Below are 18931 nucleotides of genomic sequence, written 5' to 3'. Positions count from 1 at the left end.
TTTAAAGCAGGCCTACTTTTCTTAGGGGTGGTGCCCACATGATAACATTGAGGGGGATTTAGCAGCAGGGAGTGTCTCAGTCCATCTGCAGCGTAAACGTATTGACTGAGGGCTCCGCATATCACTGACACTGCAGCAGCTCGGAGGCTTGAGTAGCCTGACATTGTGATTAGCATGTGAGTCAAAAGGACATGCAGAGGAAAACACAGTGTCAAACAAAATCCTCTCCAGGATACTGGTCGACCTCTAATTTCTAAACTGTTTTCCCATTGGACTGTAAAGGAAATCGAAATGATTTGTTGCAGACCAACTATCACATTTAATTTTAAAACTTTTAAGTGTCTGTGTTTTTTTTTTTGTAAATTTTTAACATTCTGAGCTGCCATAACTGTTTTAAAAAAAAAAAAAAAAACTTCAGTTATATTGTATCGAGTTAAGATTGAAAGTTTTGTAGTTGGCTGAAATATGGTGAAAGCTGAGTCGAGGTCAATTAATCAGGGGCATTTATTTATCTATTTTTCCAGCACAGTAGTAGTTTTTGCAACACGGACCAGTTTCACATAATAAAAGATTAAAAACAAAAATTCAAAATGCAACTAACTGTTCTGAATGTATTGTAATTGGACCCTTATGCATATTTCTCTCTTCAGCAAGCTAGGCGGGTCTCATCTTGTGATCTCTTGCATCGTGCAGGCAGGATAAAAATAAATGAATTCTCTGTTTCTATTTCCACTTCTGCTTTTATTGTATATGAATATTGATATGGAACAAATCTCATTTTGAGTACAAATGTTTTCACACGCTTGTGGAATCCACATGATTTTTATGGTATACTGATATCAGTTTTACAAGTGACGCAGTGTTGTGTGTTGTATCTCACAACTTTTATGATGAATAAAGTTCTCATTAGCATAACGTTTTCCATGCATTGTTAGACATAACATTTTGGTGATGAAAATGGAGTTTGCTTTCAGGCCTCTGCCCTTCTCGACTAAACAGTGGAACTCCGAGAAGCAAATGAGCATCTTGGAGAGAAGATGTGTGTACTTGCTGACTGGCAGCTTGGGTCACTGTCTTATTACAGAGTACACTTGTAGCCCCCATGGGGGTCCGGTCATGTCAAAAAAATTGATTACTCGAGACTAAACGCTGCTCACTCTCCATCTGTTGGTGATTTGGCCATGTTGTATTCAGCAGCCAGGACAGAGAAGCGTTAGAAGCTAAGTTGCCACAACATTGCAGTTAGCAATGTTACAAGTGGATACTATCTTGATGGAACATACCAAAACCTCATGCTCCTCTAATATCTTCCATGATAAATGGAACAAATTCATTACTGTAACTCAAGCCTTATTTTACTGCTCTTTTCAATAAGAATGTTAGATTGGCAGTATTTAAGTGGAGTTATTAGACGACGTTTGAAACATCACGATGATTTTGACACGTCGACTTGGAGAGTCCCTTGGAATTTCAGCCCCGTACATGCTTATACGTGGTTATTTTTAACTGAAACTTTGTTCCCTGAGTAACCGACCAAATGAAAGGTTGAGGGATTATGTTGAGAAATAATCCAGTTTATACCGCTTTAATTAGAAAGCCTTTTTTTTTTTTAGCCACGTTTTCTATATGCGATACTGACCAAAAACATTCCCCAAAAAGGGGATAGTTTCCGATACACAAAAAAAAAACTCAACCAATGTTCTACTGCTCAAATTTGTTGGTGTGTTGTACTGATATTGATGTGCCCCCTCTAGTTAGACTTTGCCTTTTCACAGACTTATTTTTGGGAACATCTTGTCACAAAGTCCATTTCTAGTTCTACGGTCATTCTGTGACTTTGGCGATTGTGATGTCATGACTAAAAAAAAAAAAACATAAATGGTAACAAAAAAAAAGCAAAATTTGTCTGGATGGTCACGAAGATGGAGTTTTGCAAGATATGCATAGCTCTTTTTTGACTGCAGTTCAAGCATCTGAACAGTTGAACACCGCTGGCATCTGAATTTCAAGGTTCCACATCTGCCTCCTACGCGCAAAAGTGTTTTTTTGTCTGCATATGTCTGCATTTCTTGGAGCAATTTACCAAGCAAACATTAATCTAACCCCATACCCAACCGGCTCGATTGGTCGCTGAGATTGCGTTCGCTGTTGTCTATGCTGGCTTCATTGTAACATTTAATGGAATAATATCCATGGGACTTGATAGATGTCTGCCTGTGAGCCACAGACCTGTTTGAAAACATCTTCACTTTTCATTTTCACTCTCAACCTGCGACTGTGTAAGTAAGCGCACAGTTGGGATTGGAGGAGAAAATTTAATTTTGGCAGCAATATGGAAAAGCGACCAGTTTTGCTCCCGAGGCATCTCTCTGCTTGGTATTGATGAAATGCAGGCGAGCACTCAATATGACAACTGTTATAAAATGTCTTGTTGCTGCAGGGTCCTCTACAACCGCTCCGGTGAGTGGAGCGATGGCACCGTTCCAGTCTTGGCCACCACCGCAGCTGGCTTCACCTACATAGCCTTTTTAATGGTTCGTGCCTCCCACATATATACATATTCATCTTCTGTGAAGCATATTTCCTCAACAGCAGCTATTGTGTTTTTCCTCTTCCAGGTTTTAGCCCTTTGTCATGTTGTACTTGGCCAACAGTTGAATTTGCATTGGCTGCATAAGGTAAAGTGTCAACTGGGACTTTTTTTTGTGTTACTTTGAATGTGTCTCACGCATCCTTGGTGTCTACGTGTCACTGGGTGTGTCTGCTCGTTCACGGTTGGCTGACCTTTCCGTTTGGACATGAGTGCCACGGGGAGGTTATGAAAATCACACACAAACCACTCTTGATTATTTTGTGATGTATGCGTTTTATTTCTCTCCTTCGCCCTCGTGTCCTCACAGATGGGAGTGACTGCGGCTCTGCTCACGACTGTCGTCGGTGTGATATCCATCAATCAAACATGGCAGCACGAGTGGGACATCATCCCCATCTCCATACAGGTCAGCATTGAACAGTGAACACTGAGCAGCGAGGCAGCTTTATTTCCTTTATTTTTCTGTCCGACAAATCCATCCATCCATTTTCTTTTGCCATTTATCCTCACAAGGGTCGCGGGGAGTGCTGGAGCCTATCCCAGCTGTCAACGGGAAGGAGGCGGGTTACACCCTGAACTGGTCGCCAGTCAATCGCAGGGCACATAGAGACAAACACCCGCACTCACAATCACACCTAGTGGCGATTTAGAGTGCCCAATTAATGTTGCATGTTTTTGGGATGTGGGAGGAAACCGGAGTGCCCACCCGGAGAAAACCCAGGCAGGCACGGGGAGAACATGCAAACTCCACACAGGCGGGGCCGGGATCGAACCAGGATCCTCAGAACTGAGAGGTCAACGCTTTATTAGCGGAGCCGTGCCGCCCAAACAAATACAATGGAAGCAATCTGTTCAGTAAAGGTGACGGACCTGTGATTTGTTCAGATTTCCAAACACTGTCAAATGTCCCGCTGGTATAAAACCTAATTAGCTTTGGGACATAATTAACTGCATCTCATTCTGCAGCATTAACAGTTACACTAGTCTAAAATGGAATAAAGAGGAAGTTAATCGAGCCATACACATCTTAACTCAGTCCTGCTTCTTCCCATCAAACATCACAAACAGAGGGATTCCAAAGCACTGCGAATAGCAAATCAGATTCTAGTTACAAAAAGCCGCACTTAACACCACTTAACAGAACCAACACATTTCCTGAGTCATCCATATGACTATTGGCAATCATGTCAAACTGTAAAGACACTTAAACACTTGCCGAACAATAGTACTTGGACACCCCCCCCCCCCTTAAAATTAGTCCACAGTATCTTCGTTTCTCCTTTCCTCTAATATTATACAACTTTAAATTCAGATTTTCCCGAAATTTGCCTTTGGCTATGTCGGTTCCACGGTAGGTACTTCGCCTACATTTTTGTATCCACACAGAGATGAGTCAGATTGTGTTTATTTACTGACATCTTAGCAGTATTTTAATTCAAAGTCCCTAAAAACTTAAATTTTTTTTTTTAAGTTTGACACACAACAGAGAATGAAATGAATTTCAATTTGAATGATAGCAAACATATACCCTCACAATTGAGTTCACCATAGTTATCAGTCTTTGCACATTATCAGCATTTTGTTTTTCAAACGTCTCATGTATTTTAGAAAACGAATCGGAATTCTTGAATGTGTTTAAATTCCCTGCAATTGGCTGGCAACCAGTTCAGGGTGTACCCCGCCTCCTGCCCATCGACAGCTGGGATCGGCTCCAGCACTCCTGCAACCCTTGTGAGGGTAAGCGGCCAAGAAAATGAATGGATGTTTAAATTAAATATAATGACTACATACTGTTCTATAAGTTGTGTGAGGAACCCTTCGCTTGTTAAGATTCCAGGAATTTTAATTTTGTGGTTGTTTTGAATTTGCACGAAAACTGGCAGCTTTAACTGCAAGTGACTTGTCGTTTTACAAAGTCTGTGATTAGTGTCACTGTCGAGATTATTGGAACAATGGGAATGTGCGGTGTGCAATTCCACTCCCAAGAGTCGCATTTTTCAGGAAACGTCTCGACAAATTACAGCCATTATCTCCCAAGTCTGTAATTCCACTAAGACGTCCTTTTTTTTTCCTGTTTGTGCATCCTCTATTCCCATCCTCGCATCCCTGCAGGCCACAGGCCCGTTCTTGCACATTGGCGCTCTCGCTGCGGTCACGGCGCTTTCCTGGATAGTCGCCGGACAGGTCGCCCGCGCAGACAAAACGTGTAAGTTTGCAACTCATTTTTGTGATCCGTTAACAGGAAAAGCGCGCAATGAGTAACAGTGTTAAGTCTGTGGCCAAGAACGTCCATTCACGGAGTTGCGGATAGACATTCTTTCTGGCTCGTGTCTTTTTGAGATTTGTTTTTATTCTGTAATGCAGGAATCCAGCGATAGCATTCTTCAGTGTTTGCTCACATGGATTTATTTTCTATCAAATCAAATGGAGTTTACATGCCATCACTACTTCAAATGTCATCTAGGGACTGAATGTGACATAATATCTCTTCCACACACAAACTCACATGTTAATTGTGCAATTTAATCATTTCTTCGGAGGCCACACCCATTATCATTGTAAATATAATACTTGCCTGAAAATACAGGTTTTTTTTTCTGAGTTTAAATCACATTTAGAAAGAATAACATCTTCCGCTGTTGACAGTCCTCTTGAAAAGGTGGAAAGGTCTCTGACAAAATGTTTGTATGTGTCTGTGTCCTAGCGCGCGCACACGCAAACGCACACACCTCGCCTTTCTCCTATAACACGCACACACAAACACAGCTGACCTTGAAACAAATTCCTCTGTGGCGGCCCTCTCTCCCTCCTTCACTCGCCGCTGCAACTGCTCAATTGAACTGTGGTTGCTGTACATTAACATAAACGTCCAAACACATTTACAAGCATCGCCTGAATGGTACAAATGACTGTAAAAGCCATATCTCAACGTTTTACTAAAAGATGGTAATACTGAAATTGAATTTGTATTGGGTTTATCTTGCAGCTGGAAATGAGACCAAAGTGTTGTTAAGACAGGGGTGTCAAACTCGTTTTTATCGCGGGCCACATTGTAGTTATAGTTTCTGTCAGAGGGCCCTTATGACTGGAACCATGAAAATCTTGAATTGACCCATCATATTTACCAATCAGTTTTGGAATCAGAAATCAAGGGTAATGGGTTTTTCAACTATTGTTGATGTTTGGTAACACAAAAAAAATAGTGCTTGCAATATATCAAGGTCATCATTTATGAGATGACAGTTTGAAATTTTGTTTCAAATGTTAACAAAAATCATGGAAGTTGATACACATGATTTGCCTTCGCGGGCCACATAAAATCATGTGGCGGGCCGCGTCTGGCCCCCGGGCCTTGAGATTGACACCTGTGTCTTAAGAGGTATCGATTTACATGTAGTGTTAACCTTTTTGGGGTGGAAAACAAAATATGTACAAAGTGTACGTTCACGTTCTTATTCATGGATTATAATGTGTTAGAGTATTTTAAATCACTGTATTTTAGAAAATGTTCATTATTTATTATTTATAATTGACATTTTGACAATGGGTTTCCTGCCCAAAAGGATTTCTCAATGTCTATTTATTCAGTGTGCTACCATTTCATTGATTGTGCCTTTGATTCAGCCTGGTGTGCAATTCTAAAACAGAAAATTGGAGCCTGAGAACGTTTAAAACACGAATGATCAATTCGTCATTATTCTAATAGTTTAAGCATTGCAGCTTATATTTTTTTAAAATACAGATTACTACCATTCGGCACGGTGAATCAGATGGTAAAAGCGTAGGCTTCACAGTTCTGAGGACCTGGGTTCAGTCCCGGCCCTGTCTGTGTGGAGTTAGCATGTTTCTCCCCGTTCCTACGTGGGTTTTCTCCGGGCACTCGGGTTTCCTCCCACATCCCAAAAACATGCAACATTAATCGGACACTCTAAATTTCCCCTAGGTATGATTTTGAGTGCGACTACGTGCTCTGCAATTGGCTGGCGACCAGATCGGGGTTTACCCCACCTCCTGCCCATTGACAGCTGGGTTAGGCTCCAGCACTATCCGTGACCCTCGTTAGCATAAGCGGCAAAGAAAATGGATGAATAGATGGATTTACTACCATTTTTTTTATTATTAGTTTGACCCCCTAGAAGAAATTCCTAAAAAATTGAAAAGGGGAAATTGGGATAAAGACACACACACCCTACTCCCAACTGCACTTTGGATTATTATTTAACAATTGGTTTCAATGCAAAATTGTCCAACAAAATCAGCAGTCCGACCGTTTTTGAAGATGTAAAATGACAATAAAAATGTTGTCGTTGAAATGTTTGTCTCCTGCAGCGTTCCAGGTGGTGGTCATGCTACTGTATCTGAGCGTGTTAGTGGGCCTGTACGTGGTGCCGCTTATAACACCTCCCCCTGCATCATGGACCCCAGCAACCTCAGGCCCCGCCCCAATGTTATTGGTCACCAGGGGGCCCCCATGGTGAGTCCAAAATGTGGAAAGAAGTCAGTTTGTGCTTGATTAACACGATTAATTCACGCGTTTTTGGCTTTTATCAATATTGGGCGACCATTTAGCGAAGAACCTGAATGAAAACCACTTTGGATGTAATGGACATTTTTCCTCGATTTTCTTCTGCTTTTTCCAAGGCTGTTCTAGTGCGGTCATGACCTCGTCGGTCAACCAACTAAAAATAGCCCAATAAAAATCTGCCAAGACGATCCGAAGGAAGCCCTTTTATTGCCTAATAAATGATGAGGATTTATATGGTGTCACCTTGTCCCCCCAATATAGATAAAATATACATGTATATATATATATATATATATATATATATATATATACACACACACATGCGTGCACTACATAGTTGGTATTCCATATTCTTCGCTTTCTCATCCATTAGTTGCTGCATTGAAATGAAGTGGAATAAATCAAACCAGCACTAGATGCTCTCATTATGGAGATGGTACAAGGCAACACTGACAATATGATCCCCGCCTAGACACATTTTATCTTCTACATTCTAATTGTATCGCTTTTTAAGTGATCTGAAAATGGTTTTATGCGCTTGGCTCAATCTCCCTGTCAATGTTACACAAGACTTGGATGGGAAGAGAGAGGCAACATGTTCACACACACAAATACACATTCTGCTCTTTCCTGTATTTGTGATTGATCCTGATGGCCGCATCTAAAATTCTGAAGGTGTCTTTTTTTTTTTTTTTTCTGTGTGTGTGTGCGACTGAACTCTGTTTCACAGAAGTTTACCGTATCGATCATAACATTCTTTCTGTTTTCCCGCTAGCTTGACTCATCTCTGTCCATAGACGGATGGAAGCATTTCTTGCAAGTGATGTTTAACGAGTGGGATCTTTTTGATTCTAACTAAGTTAATTTTTAATCCGCACAGTTCCCCCCCCCCCCAATTTCACAACATTCCTTTTGTGTTTTTGTGTTTGGTTCCTTAAAATATCGCCATAAATAAGTAATAATAAAAGACGGCCATTATGTTATAAGCACACTGACGCAGTTATTTTCATGGGGGCTGGGGGGGTTGTGTGTGTTTTCAGCTCGCGCCAGAGAACACAATGTGGTCCTTTCAGCGGGCGTTGCAAATGAATGTCACTGGGTTGGAGGCAGATGTCGCAGTCAGGTACACGCACACAATCAACTCTCAGATGACTTCTGCCTTATTGTTTGCTAAAACATGAAGTTCCATAGTCCAGGTTATTACCTTCCGCGTTGAAGATTGAAGGGGAACTTGTTTTGTGAAGTGAAACCTTTTAAGTTTCTATTCAAGCAATCCAGAAAACTGATCAATCTGTGATTTGCAGGATTTTATCACCATTTTTGAATAATGGACATTGAATTATGTAACTTGAGGATACAACTTTCCTAATAATAGTACTTTTTATGAACTTTGTGGAGCATTTTTATGAAGTTTTTTTTAACATTATTGACCTTTCTACCTGTGTTGATTTTGCAATGTTGCATACAACCAGGCGGCTCGGTGGAGCAGCTTCACAGTTTTGAGGACCCGGGTTCGATCCCGGCCATTCCTCTGTGGAGTTTGCATGTTCTCCCGGTGCCTGTGTGGGTTTTCTCCGGGCACTCCGGTTTCCTCCCACATCTCAAAAACATGCAACATTAATTGGACACTCTAAATTCCCCTGAGATGTGATTGTGAGTGTGACTGTTGTCTGTCTCCTTGTGCCCTGTGATTGGCTGGCAACCAGTTCAGGGTGTGCCCTGCTTCAAACCCGTTGACAGCAGGGATAGGCTCCAGCACTCCCGTGACCCTTGTGAGGATAAGCTGCTAAGAAAATGGAAGGAAGAATGGATGCATGCAACCGTCTTTGTATTTATAGGACTTACTGTAAACATCCTTTTTGCTCCATGACATAAAGGAAATTTTGTTTTTCTCGGCCTACATCCTGATGTGAATTTCCATCCATCCATCCATCCATCTGTTTTCTTAGCGGTTATCCTCACAAGGGTCGCGGGGAGTGCTGGAGCCTATCCCAGCTGTCAACAGGCAGGAGGCATGGTACACCCTGAACTGGTTGCCAACCAATTGCAGGGCACATTGAGACAAACAGCCGTACTCACAATCACACCTAGGGGCAATTTAGAGTGTCCAATTAATGTTGCATGTTTTTGGGGATGTGGAAGGAAACCAAGGTGTCCTGAGAAAACCCACGCAGGCACGGGGAGAACATGCAAACTCTACATAGGGTCTCTCCATACGGTCCAGGATTGAGCTGTGAGGCCAACGCTTTACCAGCTGTTTCACCGTGCTGCCCTGATGTGAATTTAAAAGAGAAAAATAATTTGCTATTCAAATATTTAGCACAAATATATATATATATATATATATATAGTGTGTGTGTGTATATGTATTTTTTTATGTTCCTGTTCGATTCCAGACATTAGCATCTAGTTAGCTCCCATCTCCTCACACAATGATCATGTCACCTTAAACACAATCAGATGCATATTTCAAATTAGAGCGTAAACCTCTCAGAGATGGATGTGAGAATGCCGGTGTCGATATCGTGTTGAGATGACACCTCCCTCTCATAAAATCATTGATCTGTGAGTTTAACGATCACAGATGAAAAGCTGTTTGGAAAAAAAAATGGCTCATTAATTAATCATTAATTTAACAAGATGTAATTACTGATTGTAGTTTGCAGTGGTGGAAAAAATACATGGTGTAAGAAAACATATCTCACCATAAGAATACATGACACTTTACTATTGCAAACTACAACAACAATACACCTGTGATTAAATTAATAACTTATTTCAGAATGTTTTTTCATGTTTTAATTTTATCTACGATAACCTCTTTCCTATTTTCCACTTGTTAGTGTTGACGGCGTTCCGTTCTTGATGCACGACCGCACCCTGCGCAGGACCACGGACGTAGAGAAGATTTTCCCCGACAGGCAGACGGAGGACGCGGCGTTGTTCAACTGGACCGATCTCCAGCAACTCAATGCGGGGCGGTGGTTCCTCAAGGTGGGCCCGCAGCTTCAAAATGTTGTAAGAGGCTGTTGCATGTGGCCCCTGTTGGTGAAGCGTTTTTTTTTTTTCCTTCGGTGTACTACTTTTGAGTCGTTGCGCTGCTTTTTTTTCAGGACGACCCCTTCTGGACAAGTCACACCCTATCGCCCCATGAAAGAAACCGGATCACCAACCAGAGTGTGTGCACCCTGGAGCAACTTCTCAAGCTGGCCTCTTATCATAATGCCACTGTGGTGTTCAGGTTGAGGAGACCCCCTCTGGGTCACCCCTGCTACCACAGCTGGATCAATGACACTCTGCAGGCTGTGGAGCGATCTGGGGTTCCTCAAAATCTGGTTGGTGTTGCACTACTTCAGAGAGTTTGAGACACTTTTTTTCTTTACTGTCTGACATTGAATCAGATCAAACTCTTCCTATTTTTAGGTCATTTAGATTACGAAAATTTATTTCCATTTGCTAAATGCGAGGATATCAGGAGGATTTATTTTATAAATTATGGACTCGCACAAGTCCAGTTCATCCTTACTTGTAATTTCGTGATGCCTGAAAGTGCCACTTACATCTGGTTTCAACGGTCTGTTTGAAGGTAATGTGGACTCCAGACGAAGACCGGGATCAAGTGAAACGGCTCGCACCTGGTCTGATGCAGACATCCTTAAAGAAAAAAAGTCCTCAGAGCCTCAGAGAGGTGGGCATCAGCAGGCTGCTGCTCAGATACAACCTGGCCAGCACTCAGGAAATCAGGTATGAATATTCACAAATGCAAGCATCCACGCGCAGACATTTTAAAAAAAATGTCTTTCAGGGACTTGTCACAGAAAAACATCAGCGTTACTCTTTATACGGTCAACGAGCCTTGGCTGTACTCAGTGCTGTGGTGCAGCGACGTGTCCTCCGTCTCATCTGAGGCACCGCAAGTCCTCAAAAAGGTGCCTTACCCCATCTGGCTCTTGGTAAGGATCCACTACACTGTTGTCTCTGTCTCCTCTGCTAAATCTACAGCTTTACCTTTTACTCATCTCTTTTACTAAGCAATACAGTCATGACGTTATTTACCTTCAACCATCAGAGAAGGTGACATTTAGTTGTATGCAACCTCCTGGATATAGGAATTATTTTTTTGTGTCCTTTTTTAGGATAACTATTTGTAAACAGTAGATTTCATGTTCTTGTCAGTCACAATAACATTATATGCAGTTACAGCATCCATCCATCTGTGAATGATCAGGAAGTGGCATTGACTAGTGAGGTTAGAAGTTAGATAGGCACTGAACAGGATGAAAAATGGAAAGACAGTTGATCCTGATGGCGTAACAGTGGAGGTATGGAAGCAATTTGGTGAGGTGGCTATGGAGTTTCTGACCAACTTATTCAAGAGAATACTAGCGGGAGAGAAGATGCCAGAAGAATGGAGGAAGTGTGATAGTCCTCATTTTTAAGAACAATGGCGATGTTCAGAACTGTGGAAACTACAGAGGAATAAAAATGATGAGCCATACAATGAAGTTATGGGAAAGAGTAGTGGAGGCTAGATTCAGGACAGAAGTAAGTTTCTGCGAGCAACAGTATGGTTTCATGCCTAGATAGAGTACCACAGATGCACTATTTGCCTTGAGGATGCTCATGGAAAAGTACAGAGAAGGTCAGAAGGAGCTATATTGTATCTTTGTAGACCGAGAGAAATCCTATGACAGAGAACCAAGAGAGGAACTGTGGTACTGCATGCGCAAGTCCGGTGTGGTGGAGAAATATGTTAGAATAGCACAGGACATGTATGAGGGCAGCAGAACAGCTGTGAGATGTGCTGTCGCTATGTCGGAAGAATTTAAGGTGGAGGTGGGAATGCATCAGGGATCTGCGCTGAGCCCGTTCCTGTTTGCTGTAGTAATAGATAGGCTGACGGACGAGGTTAGACTGGAATCCCCTTTGACCATGATGTTCGCATCATGGGTTCACAGTTCTGAGGACCAGGGTTCAAATCCTGGCCCCGCGTGTGTGGAGTTTTCCCCGGTTTCCTTCCATATCCCCAAAACATTCATTCATTGGAGACTCTAAATTGCCCTCAGGTGCGATTGTGAGTGCGGCTGTTGCCTGTCTCCATGTTCCCTGCGATTGGCTGGCAACCAGTTCAGGGTCAACCCCGCGTTCTGCCCGATGCCAGCTGGGAGAGGCTCCAGCACTCCTGCGACCCTTGTGAGGATAAGTGGCTAAGTAAATGGCTATTGCAATATATGCAAATTCTGTCAGGGTGACTTTTGAAACAAAATCTGCAGCTCAGAAAATGGATGGATGTAAGATTCTGCACAGTCTGAAGATTTAATATTTTTTAACATGCTACGATAGTCCACGTAGTACCCTCTGATAATCGTTGTCACGGAACATTCAAACACTTTTGTGTATGAAAAATCTTGTGAAAGCAGGTTCTAATTAGTCGTGTTTACACAGTCCCCTTGCCTCTAGAAGCAATTCTGTGGCCAGTATTGAGCCATAACGGTCTGACCTGATTTCACAGGTGGGGCCCCGCGCACTTGTTTTGTCTTTTCTGCTGCATCCCTTCAGTCCCAGCGCAATAATACAGAGTGTCTCACGCGATCTCATCAAGCATTCGCCTCCTGAATCCTGCTTCACCATCGCAGCACCGTACTGCTTTTGGGTTCAGATTTTTATGTCACGAGCAGCAGATCAGTCGGCCATGCCTGTGTTTCTCTTGCCATATGGGAGCTCTGCATGGGAACTCCTGACCTCAAAGTCCGTCCCGTTGCGTTTTGGCAAAAATTAAACGTAGCGTCAGATGTAACTGAGTGGATTTGTAATCCAAGTCATTAAAAAAAATATATACAGATTAATTTATGATTTCCAGGAGTCTAGTCTAATAGTAAATGCTTTGTCCATGTCATCTCTTTAGCAGGGCTTCCTTGATCTACAGCGTCACCCAGTGGTAGACACGATTGAACCCAAACCACACGAGTAAATCATGTTATGTTTTTTGGTTTTTTTTTGCCCTCCCCCTAAGAGTCCAGATGAATACTGCCTGATGTGGGTGTGTGCAGACCTCTTCTCCTTTGTGGTGGTCGCAGGAATATTCATTTTACAGAAGTAAGTGCACTTGAATCAGCGCTCTTCTTTTAACGTTTCTCTCCCTTTCACACATGTGCTTATTAACTCCTGTTCCTCATGTTACTAACGCCACCGCTCCTTATTACATTTGCATTAATCAAATCTTTATGGTATCCCTCCAGAATACGTTGGATTTGTACTTATTCCACCACAGACATGTTGTTATACATTTATGACACTGGTTGAAAATGTGCGACAAATACACTCATTTGTTTTGGAATGTACCGTGTTAGGAAATCCAAAATATCTCTGGTGGGGTTCTTTGTGGTCCCGCATTTGCTATTGAACTAACATTGTGAGGAAGGCCTGGAAAATATTTTGTTGAATGCTTAAATCATACATATTTAAATTTCATATTATTTGTATTTATTTTATTTAAAGTGTGAATACCTTTGCAATTTAATGCCCAGTAATTTTGTATATATGTGTTTGTTTTGTTTGCATACACCGGTGGTTAATAACACTGGGTTACAACAAAAAAAAGTAAATTGTTTATATTTTTTATCCACCAGTTTTGGACAAATTTTAAATTGCTGATTTCAAAGATGGCATCCATGTCTCTTGTTTAGATCAGTTTTTTATGTTTTGTTCACAAGATCTGAATTTCTTACTAAACTGTGACATTTTGTGACATCATTTTTTTTTTTTTTTTTTTGCAATATGAGGTTCTAGGGTGGGTAGGAATTTTACGGCACTTTATTAATCAAATGTTAATTAAACCTTTGTGAGGATTAGAAGGCCGGCTAATCCTCGCATATTTCATTTCTTACCAGGTTGTGCGCCCTTGACATCAAGCAGAAAAACATTTCAAAAGAAAAGTTTGCCCATAGCTCAAAAGGTTGACCTGATGGAGCAAAAGCAATATGATCTTTGAATTCAGCACATAAAAGTTGTCTGTAATCACTTACAAATTTGCTGTTGCCCAGTGTTATCGTTTCTACTGTACACGTGTCCGCTATCTTCATAGACTGATGATGGGATGACATCAGACGTGAATTTATTTTTGAAGCCTTCCCGAGCGGCTCTTCTCTGCTCCTTGCCTTGGCAACTGACCTCTCTTGTCTCCCGCCTTCTTTTGTCCTTTTCTTCCTTTTTTCCCCCTCTCTTTCCTCTGCCTGACTGCATGCTCGTCTCCTCTGCTGCGTTCTGGCATCTTCTCTCAGCTATCACGTGATCAGGTAACACGCCCTCATTTTCACAGAACCCGCGCTCCCTTCTTTTGACTGTTTCTCTCTTTTGTGATACTCTTAACCCCCCTCCATCTTCCCTCCACTTCACCCCGCTGCCGTTTTCTCATATGACATCTATTTATATTTTGACTCTCTCCATGGACTTCTTAATGGATCCCCTCTTACCTTCGGAGCGCAAATTGTGGTTTAACACCAAAATTTCTAAATGTCTAAAATCAAGTATGGAAGCAGGCCTAATAAATAAGGAAAGTGACTCGTAAGCACCCTCTAGTGATAATGATGGACGAAAACCTTGGATGCAGTAAATTATGTTTCTTTCGGCTTGTCCCTTTCAGGGTCGCCACAACGTGTCATCTCAGATGAACGCACATATATGTAATTAAACATTAAAATTTGTCAAGGCACCACGGTGGTCCAGCTGGTAAAGCGTTGGTCCCGGGCACTCCGGTTTCCTCCCACATCCCGAAAGCATGCAACATTAATTAGACAATCTAAATTGCCCCGAGGTGTGATTGTGAGTGCGGCTGTTTCTTTACATGCCCTGCGATTGGCTTGCGAACAGTTCAGGGTGTACTCTGCCTCCTGCCCGTTGACAGCTGGGATAGGCTCCAGCACTCCGCGCAACCCTTGTGAGGATAAGCAGCTAAGAAAATGGATGGATGGATGAAAATTTTTCAAAACTCAGAACAGCTTGGTCACAAACAGAAATGTTTTGTTTTTTTAAACAAAAATCTATTGCTTTAATATTTTGACTAAAAAGGTTCCATGTCAAAAATGAATCCCAATTTTTGTACAGAGTATGAAAATACATGCTCTACATTTTACAGTTCAGGAAATGTTCTACCAGGCTGTTTTAGCGTCGTAAAAAAGATTTGTATCTGTTTTTTTCCAGCCATTCAGCACATAAAACTGTACTGAAAACTGTACATGTTGATAACACTTAGAAAAAGCTTTACCGTAATTTCCGGCCAACAGAGCTCACCTGGTTATAAGCCTCACCCGGTACATTTGTAAAGGAAATACCATTTGGTACATACATAAGCCGCAGCTGTGTAAAACCGCAAGTGCCCACATTGAAACTCGCGTTGAAACACGAGATATTTACAAAGAAAGACGGTACACAGAGTCTAATGCTAGCGCTGTGCTAACAGGGCTGGTTTAAAAAAAAAAAAAAAAAACATACCAGTAAAAATCACTGAGACAGGGTAGTAACATGCCGGACTGGTAAAGGTCACTTCCTCGGCAGATATATTCTATTACTATTATTACTTTTATTATGACGTTGTTTTCCCAACTGACATTCTGGACCACAACTCCCTGGCTCCCCTGTGAAGGTATCGCACCAGCGGCATGCGCAGCTACAACCCCGAGCAGATCATGCTGAGCGCCGCTGTGAGGAGGTCCAGTCGGGACCTCAACGTGATGAAGGAGAAGCTCATCTTCTCCGGTGAGAAGAAACTCCCAGTCATTTGCATCGCACCCGCATCCATCCCCGGCACGCCGTCTCTATTGAGTGTTTGTGAGCATCCTCCTCCTCTTCATCCCACCAAAAGGTCAAGCCCAGTAGTCTCCTCAGCCCGCACACTCTCCCGTATGTGAGGTGCCCGTCGTGTGCGCCGTCAGCCTTTTTCATTCCATGTCTCCCCCTCGCCACCTGCCGCCTCTTTTCCGCATCCTCCATCCCTCCGTGCAAGCCGCCTCCCGCCGTGGCTGCCCGCGAAACCCGCGTCGCGCTATCAGACGCTTTTATGTGTGTCCGACCCCGGCGTGGTCAAAGGTAAGACGCACCACAATCATGCCAAAATATTCAGACGTTTCGTTCGCCCTTGTGTGTGATGCAGGTACATCTCAATAAGTTGAAATATTTCAGAAAAGTTACATTTACGTGATAATATGTTAAACACTTGGGGAAATGCTTTCCTGTGTATTTTCTGGTCATGCTGAATTTGTGGTTTTCATTCGCTATAGTACATACCGTAATTTCCGGCCTACAGAGCGCACCTGATTATAAGCCTCACCCAGCACATTTGTAAAGGAAATAACATTTGGTGCATGCATAAGCTGCACCCTTGTAAAAGCCGCAAGTGCCCACATTGAAACACAAGATATTTATAAAGTTTTGATACCTTAGCTTAGCTTGACATCACAACAACACGGTAGCACAAACAGGGCTAGTACAAAAAAAAACCATACTGGTAAAATAAAAAAAAAACACAGTAGCAACACAGTAGCACAGCACTAACAGGGCCGGTTTAAAAAAAGTACTTAAATCACTGAGACACTGCAGAAACACGCTAGAATGGTGCTAACGCTAGCGCAACGCTAACAGGACTGGTTTGAAGAAAAATAAAACATACTGGTAAAGAAAAATACAGCTGCGGCAGCTACACAGTAGCAACACGGTAGCACAGCACTAACAGGGCCGGTTTAAAAAAAAAAAAAAAAACGTACCTAAATCATTGAGACCCGACAGTAACACAACAGCATCATGCTAGTGTAGTGCTAACGCTAGCACCACGCTAACAGGGCTGGTTTAAAAAAAAAAACATACTGGTAAAGAAAAAAAACAGCCACGGCAGCTACACAGTAGCAACTCTGTAGCACTGCACTAACAGGGCCGGTTAAAAAAAATATTTAAATCACTGAGACACAGCAAAAACACGCTAGCGCGGCACTAATGCTAGCACAACGCTAACAGGGCCAGTTAAATATAAAAAAAAAAAAAAACTTACTGGTAAAAGTCACTTCCTCGGCACATGTATTCCGCCGATCTCACTCTTCCGCTCGAGTGCCCCCTTGCAGCCGTTACAAAAAATGCACAAATTAGCCCCATCGCCCTATAAACCGCAGGGTTGAAACCATGTGAAAAAAAATGCGTCTTATAGGCCAGAAATTACGGTAATCACCAAAATTATGCATTTGTTCACATTTCTTTATTAAAACTGTAACAGTTGTGTGTGTGTTGTCAATCTGTTTACTTTGAGTTTTATTTTTGGGAATTGAACTACGCGACTAGCATAAAATTTTGCCACAATTCCAATGAATTGAGATGTAACTGGAAATGGTCCACTGCGGCATGCCGTGCAAATCTAAAAGCTTACAAAAACCCAAGAGAAAATGTTCTATTTTTTTTTTAAACCCAAATAAATGATGAGAAATTATAGAAACAAATTATATCACAGTGAGCCTTTCTGGTGCTTGACTAATTTACCCTCTGAGCGCTTGTATTTCTTTGGCCTCCCCCGCAGAGGTGGGGAACGGCGTCGGGAGCGGCGAGGAGCCGTAAGCGGACGGCCCCGGCGACTGCGACTACTACGCTGACGTGGGGAGGAGCCAATGATGGAGGAAGCGAGCGGCCGTTTGCGTCGTGTACATTTTGTAAATAAGCTTCAGCTTCCTCGACGCTCATCGGACCTCGCACTTTCCAAGCCGTGAAATTAACTCGGCTCGGGTATTTTTTTTTTTTTTTTTTTTAAAGGGGAGTCTACATTCTACATTTTAAGCTCATTTTCGCAAAAAGCAGTTCCTTCCATTTTCAGCACTGATGCCTATATATATATATATATACACAGTGAAGAAAATAAGTATTTGAACAACTTGTTATACTGCAAGTTCTCCCACTTAGAAATCATGGAGGGATCTGAAATTTTCATCATAGGTGCATTTCCACTGTGAGAGAGATAATCCAAGTAGATGTTATAATGTTGTAATAGGTGTTCAAATACTTATAAAGTGTTAAAAAAAATTTTGCATTCTGATTTCTGGATTTTTCTTTTCAGATTATCTCTCTCACAGTGGACATGCACCTCTGATGAAAATTTCAGACCCCTCCATGATTTTCAAAGTGGGAGAACTTGCAATAGAGCAGGGTGTTCAAATACTTTTTTCACGATATTTTAACTATATACATACAAAACCAAACAATATTTCAGCACGATGAACGCTTCGGCATGCTACTTTTCTGCACGTTCTGATTCCTATTTAAAGAGTGTAAATGTTCAAGAAAAAGAAAACCCCACGGGCGGGTGAAACAGTTATGATCATATTAAGATGTGAGCTGTACAGACGGGACAAAATGGGACAAAAAAAGTGTTTACTTTTTTTTTTTTTTTTTTTAAACCACTTCGGGAGTGTATCCTTTTCGGGTGTATGCGTGTAATTTTATTCGTCTGTGTGCCGTGTTGTGCATGTGATGCTACACGACATTAAATCTGATGTTTGCGAGCCTGCGTGAAATACATTTCTGAGTCACGTGAATATTCATGGGTCTTATTTCATTTGGCTGTGAGCCAAAGGCGTCGTAAAAATGTGGATGAAGTGTGACTAAAACTTTGAGCGAACTAAAGGGACACTAATGCCTTGATTGTTGATTTTCTCTCATTGTACCGTGCCTCTGAGGTCACTTACAATAAAACAACTTCTTGTCCTGCGTACAATTGTATTTTTTTTCCTCCACATTTCAGGCATCCGCACATCCATTTTCTTTGCCGCTTATCCTCACGAGCG

At 41.9% G+C, this 18931-nt stretch overlaps 1 protein-coding gene across 1 annotated transcript in view; it reads left to right on the top strand.

The window, feature by feature from the left end:
• Positions 1-18861, top strand: part of gdpd5b (glycerophosphodiester phosphodiesterase domain containing 5b) — a 41122-nt gene extending 22261 nt beyond the window's left edge. The window contains 13 exon segments of the mRNA XM_061826986.1: positions 2441-2534; positions 2619-2678; positions 2901-2999; positions 4706-4799; positions 6923-6988; positions 6991-7067; positions 8159-8241; positions 9962-10112; positions 10232-10453; positions 10705-10862; positions 10924-11071; positions 13132-13214; positions 15760-18861. Coding sequence (XP_061682970.1) covers positions 2441-2534; positions 2619-2678; positions 2901-2999; positions 4706-4799; positions 6923-6988; positions 6991-7067; positions 8159-8241; positions 9962-10112; positions 10232-10453; positions 10705-10862; positions 10924-11071; positions 13132-13214; positions 15760-16024 — 1600 coding nt within the window. The 3' untranslated portion in view covers positions 16025-18861.
• The last annotated feature ends 70 nt before the right edge of the window (positions 18862-18931 follow it).

The sequence above is a fragment of the Syngnathoides biaculeatus genome, chromosome 8, assembly GCF_019802595.1.
Source record: "Syngnathoides biaculeatus isolate LvHL_M chromosome 8, ASM1980259v1, whole genome shotgun sequence".
In the NCBI taxonomy this organism is placed as follows: domain Eukaryota; kingdom Metazoa; phylum Chordata; class Actinopteri; order Syngnathiformes; family Syngnathidae; genus Syngnathoides; species Syngnathoides biaculeatus.
Note: the sequence above shows the minus strand (reverse complement) of the source record. Positions and strands in the feature narration are given on the sequence as shown.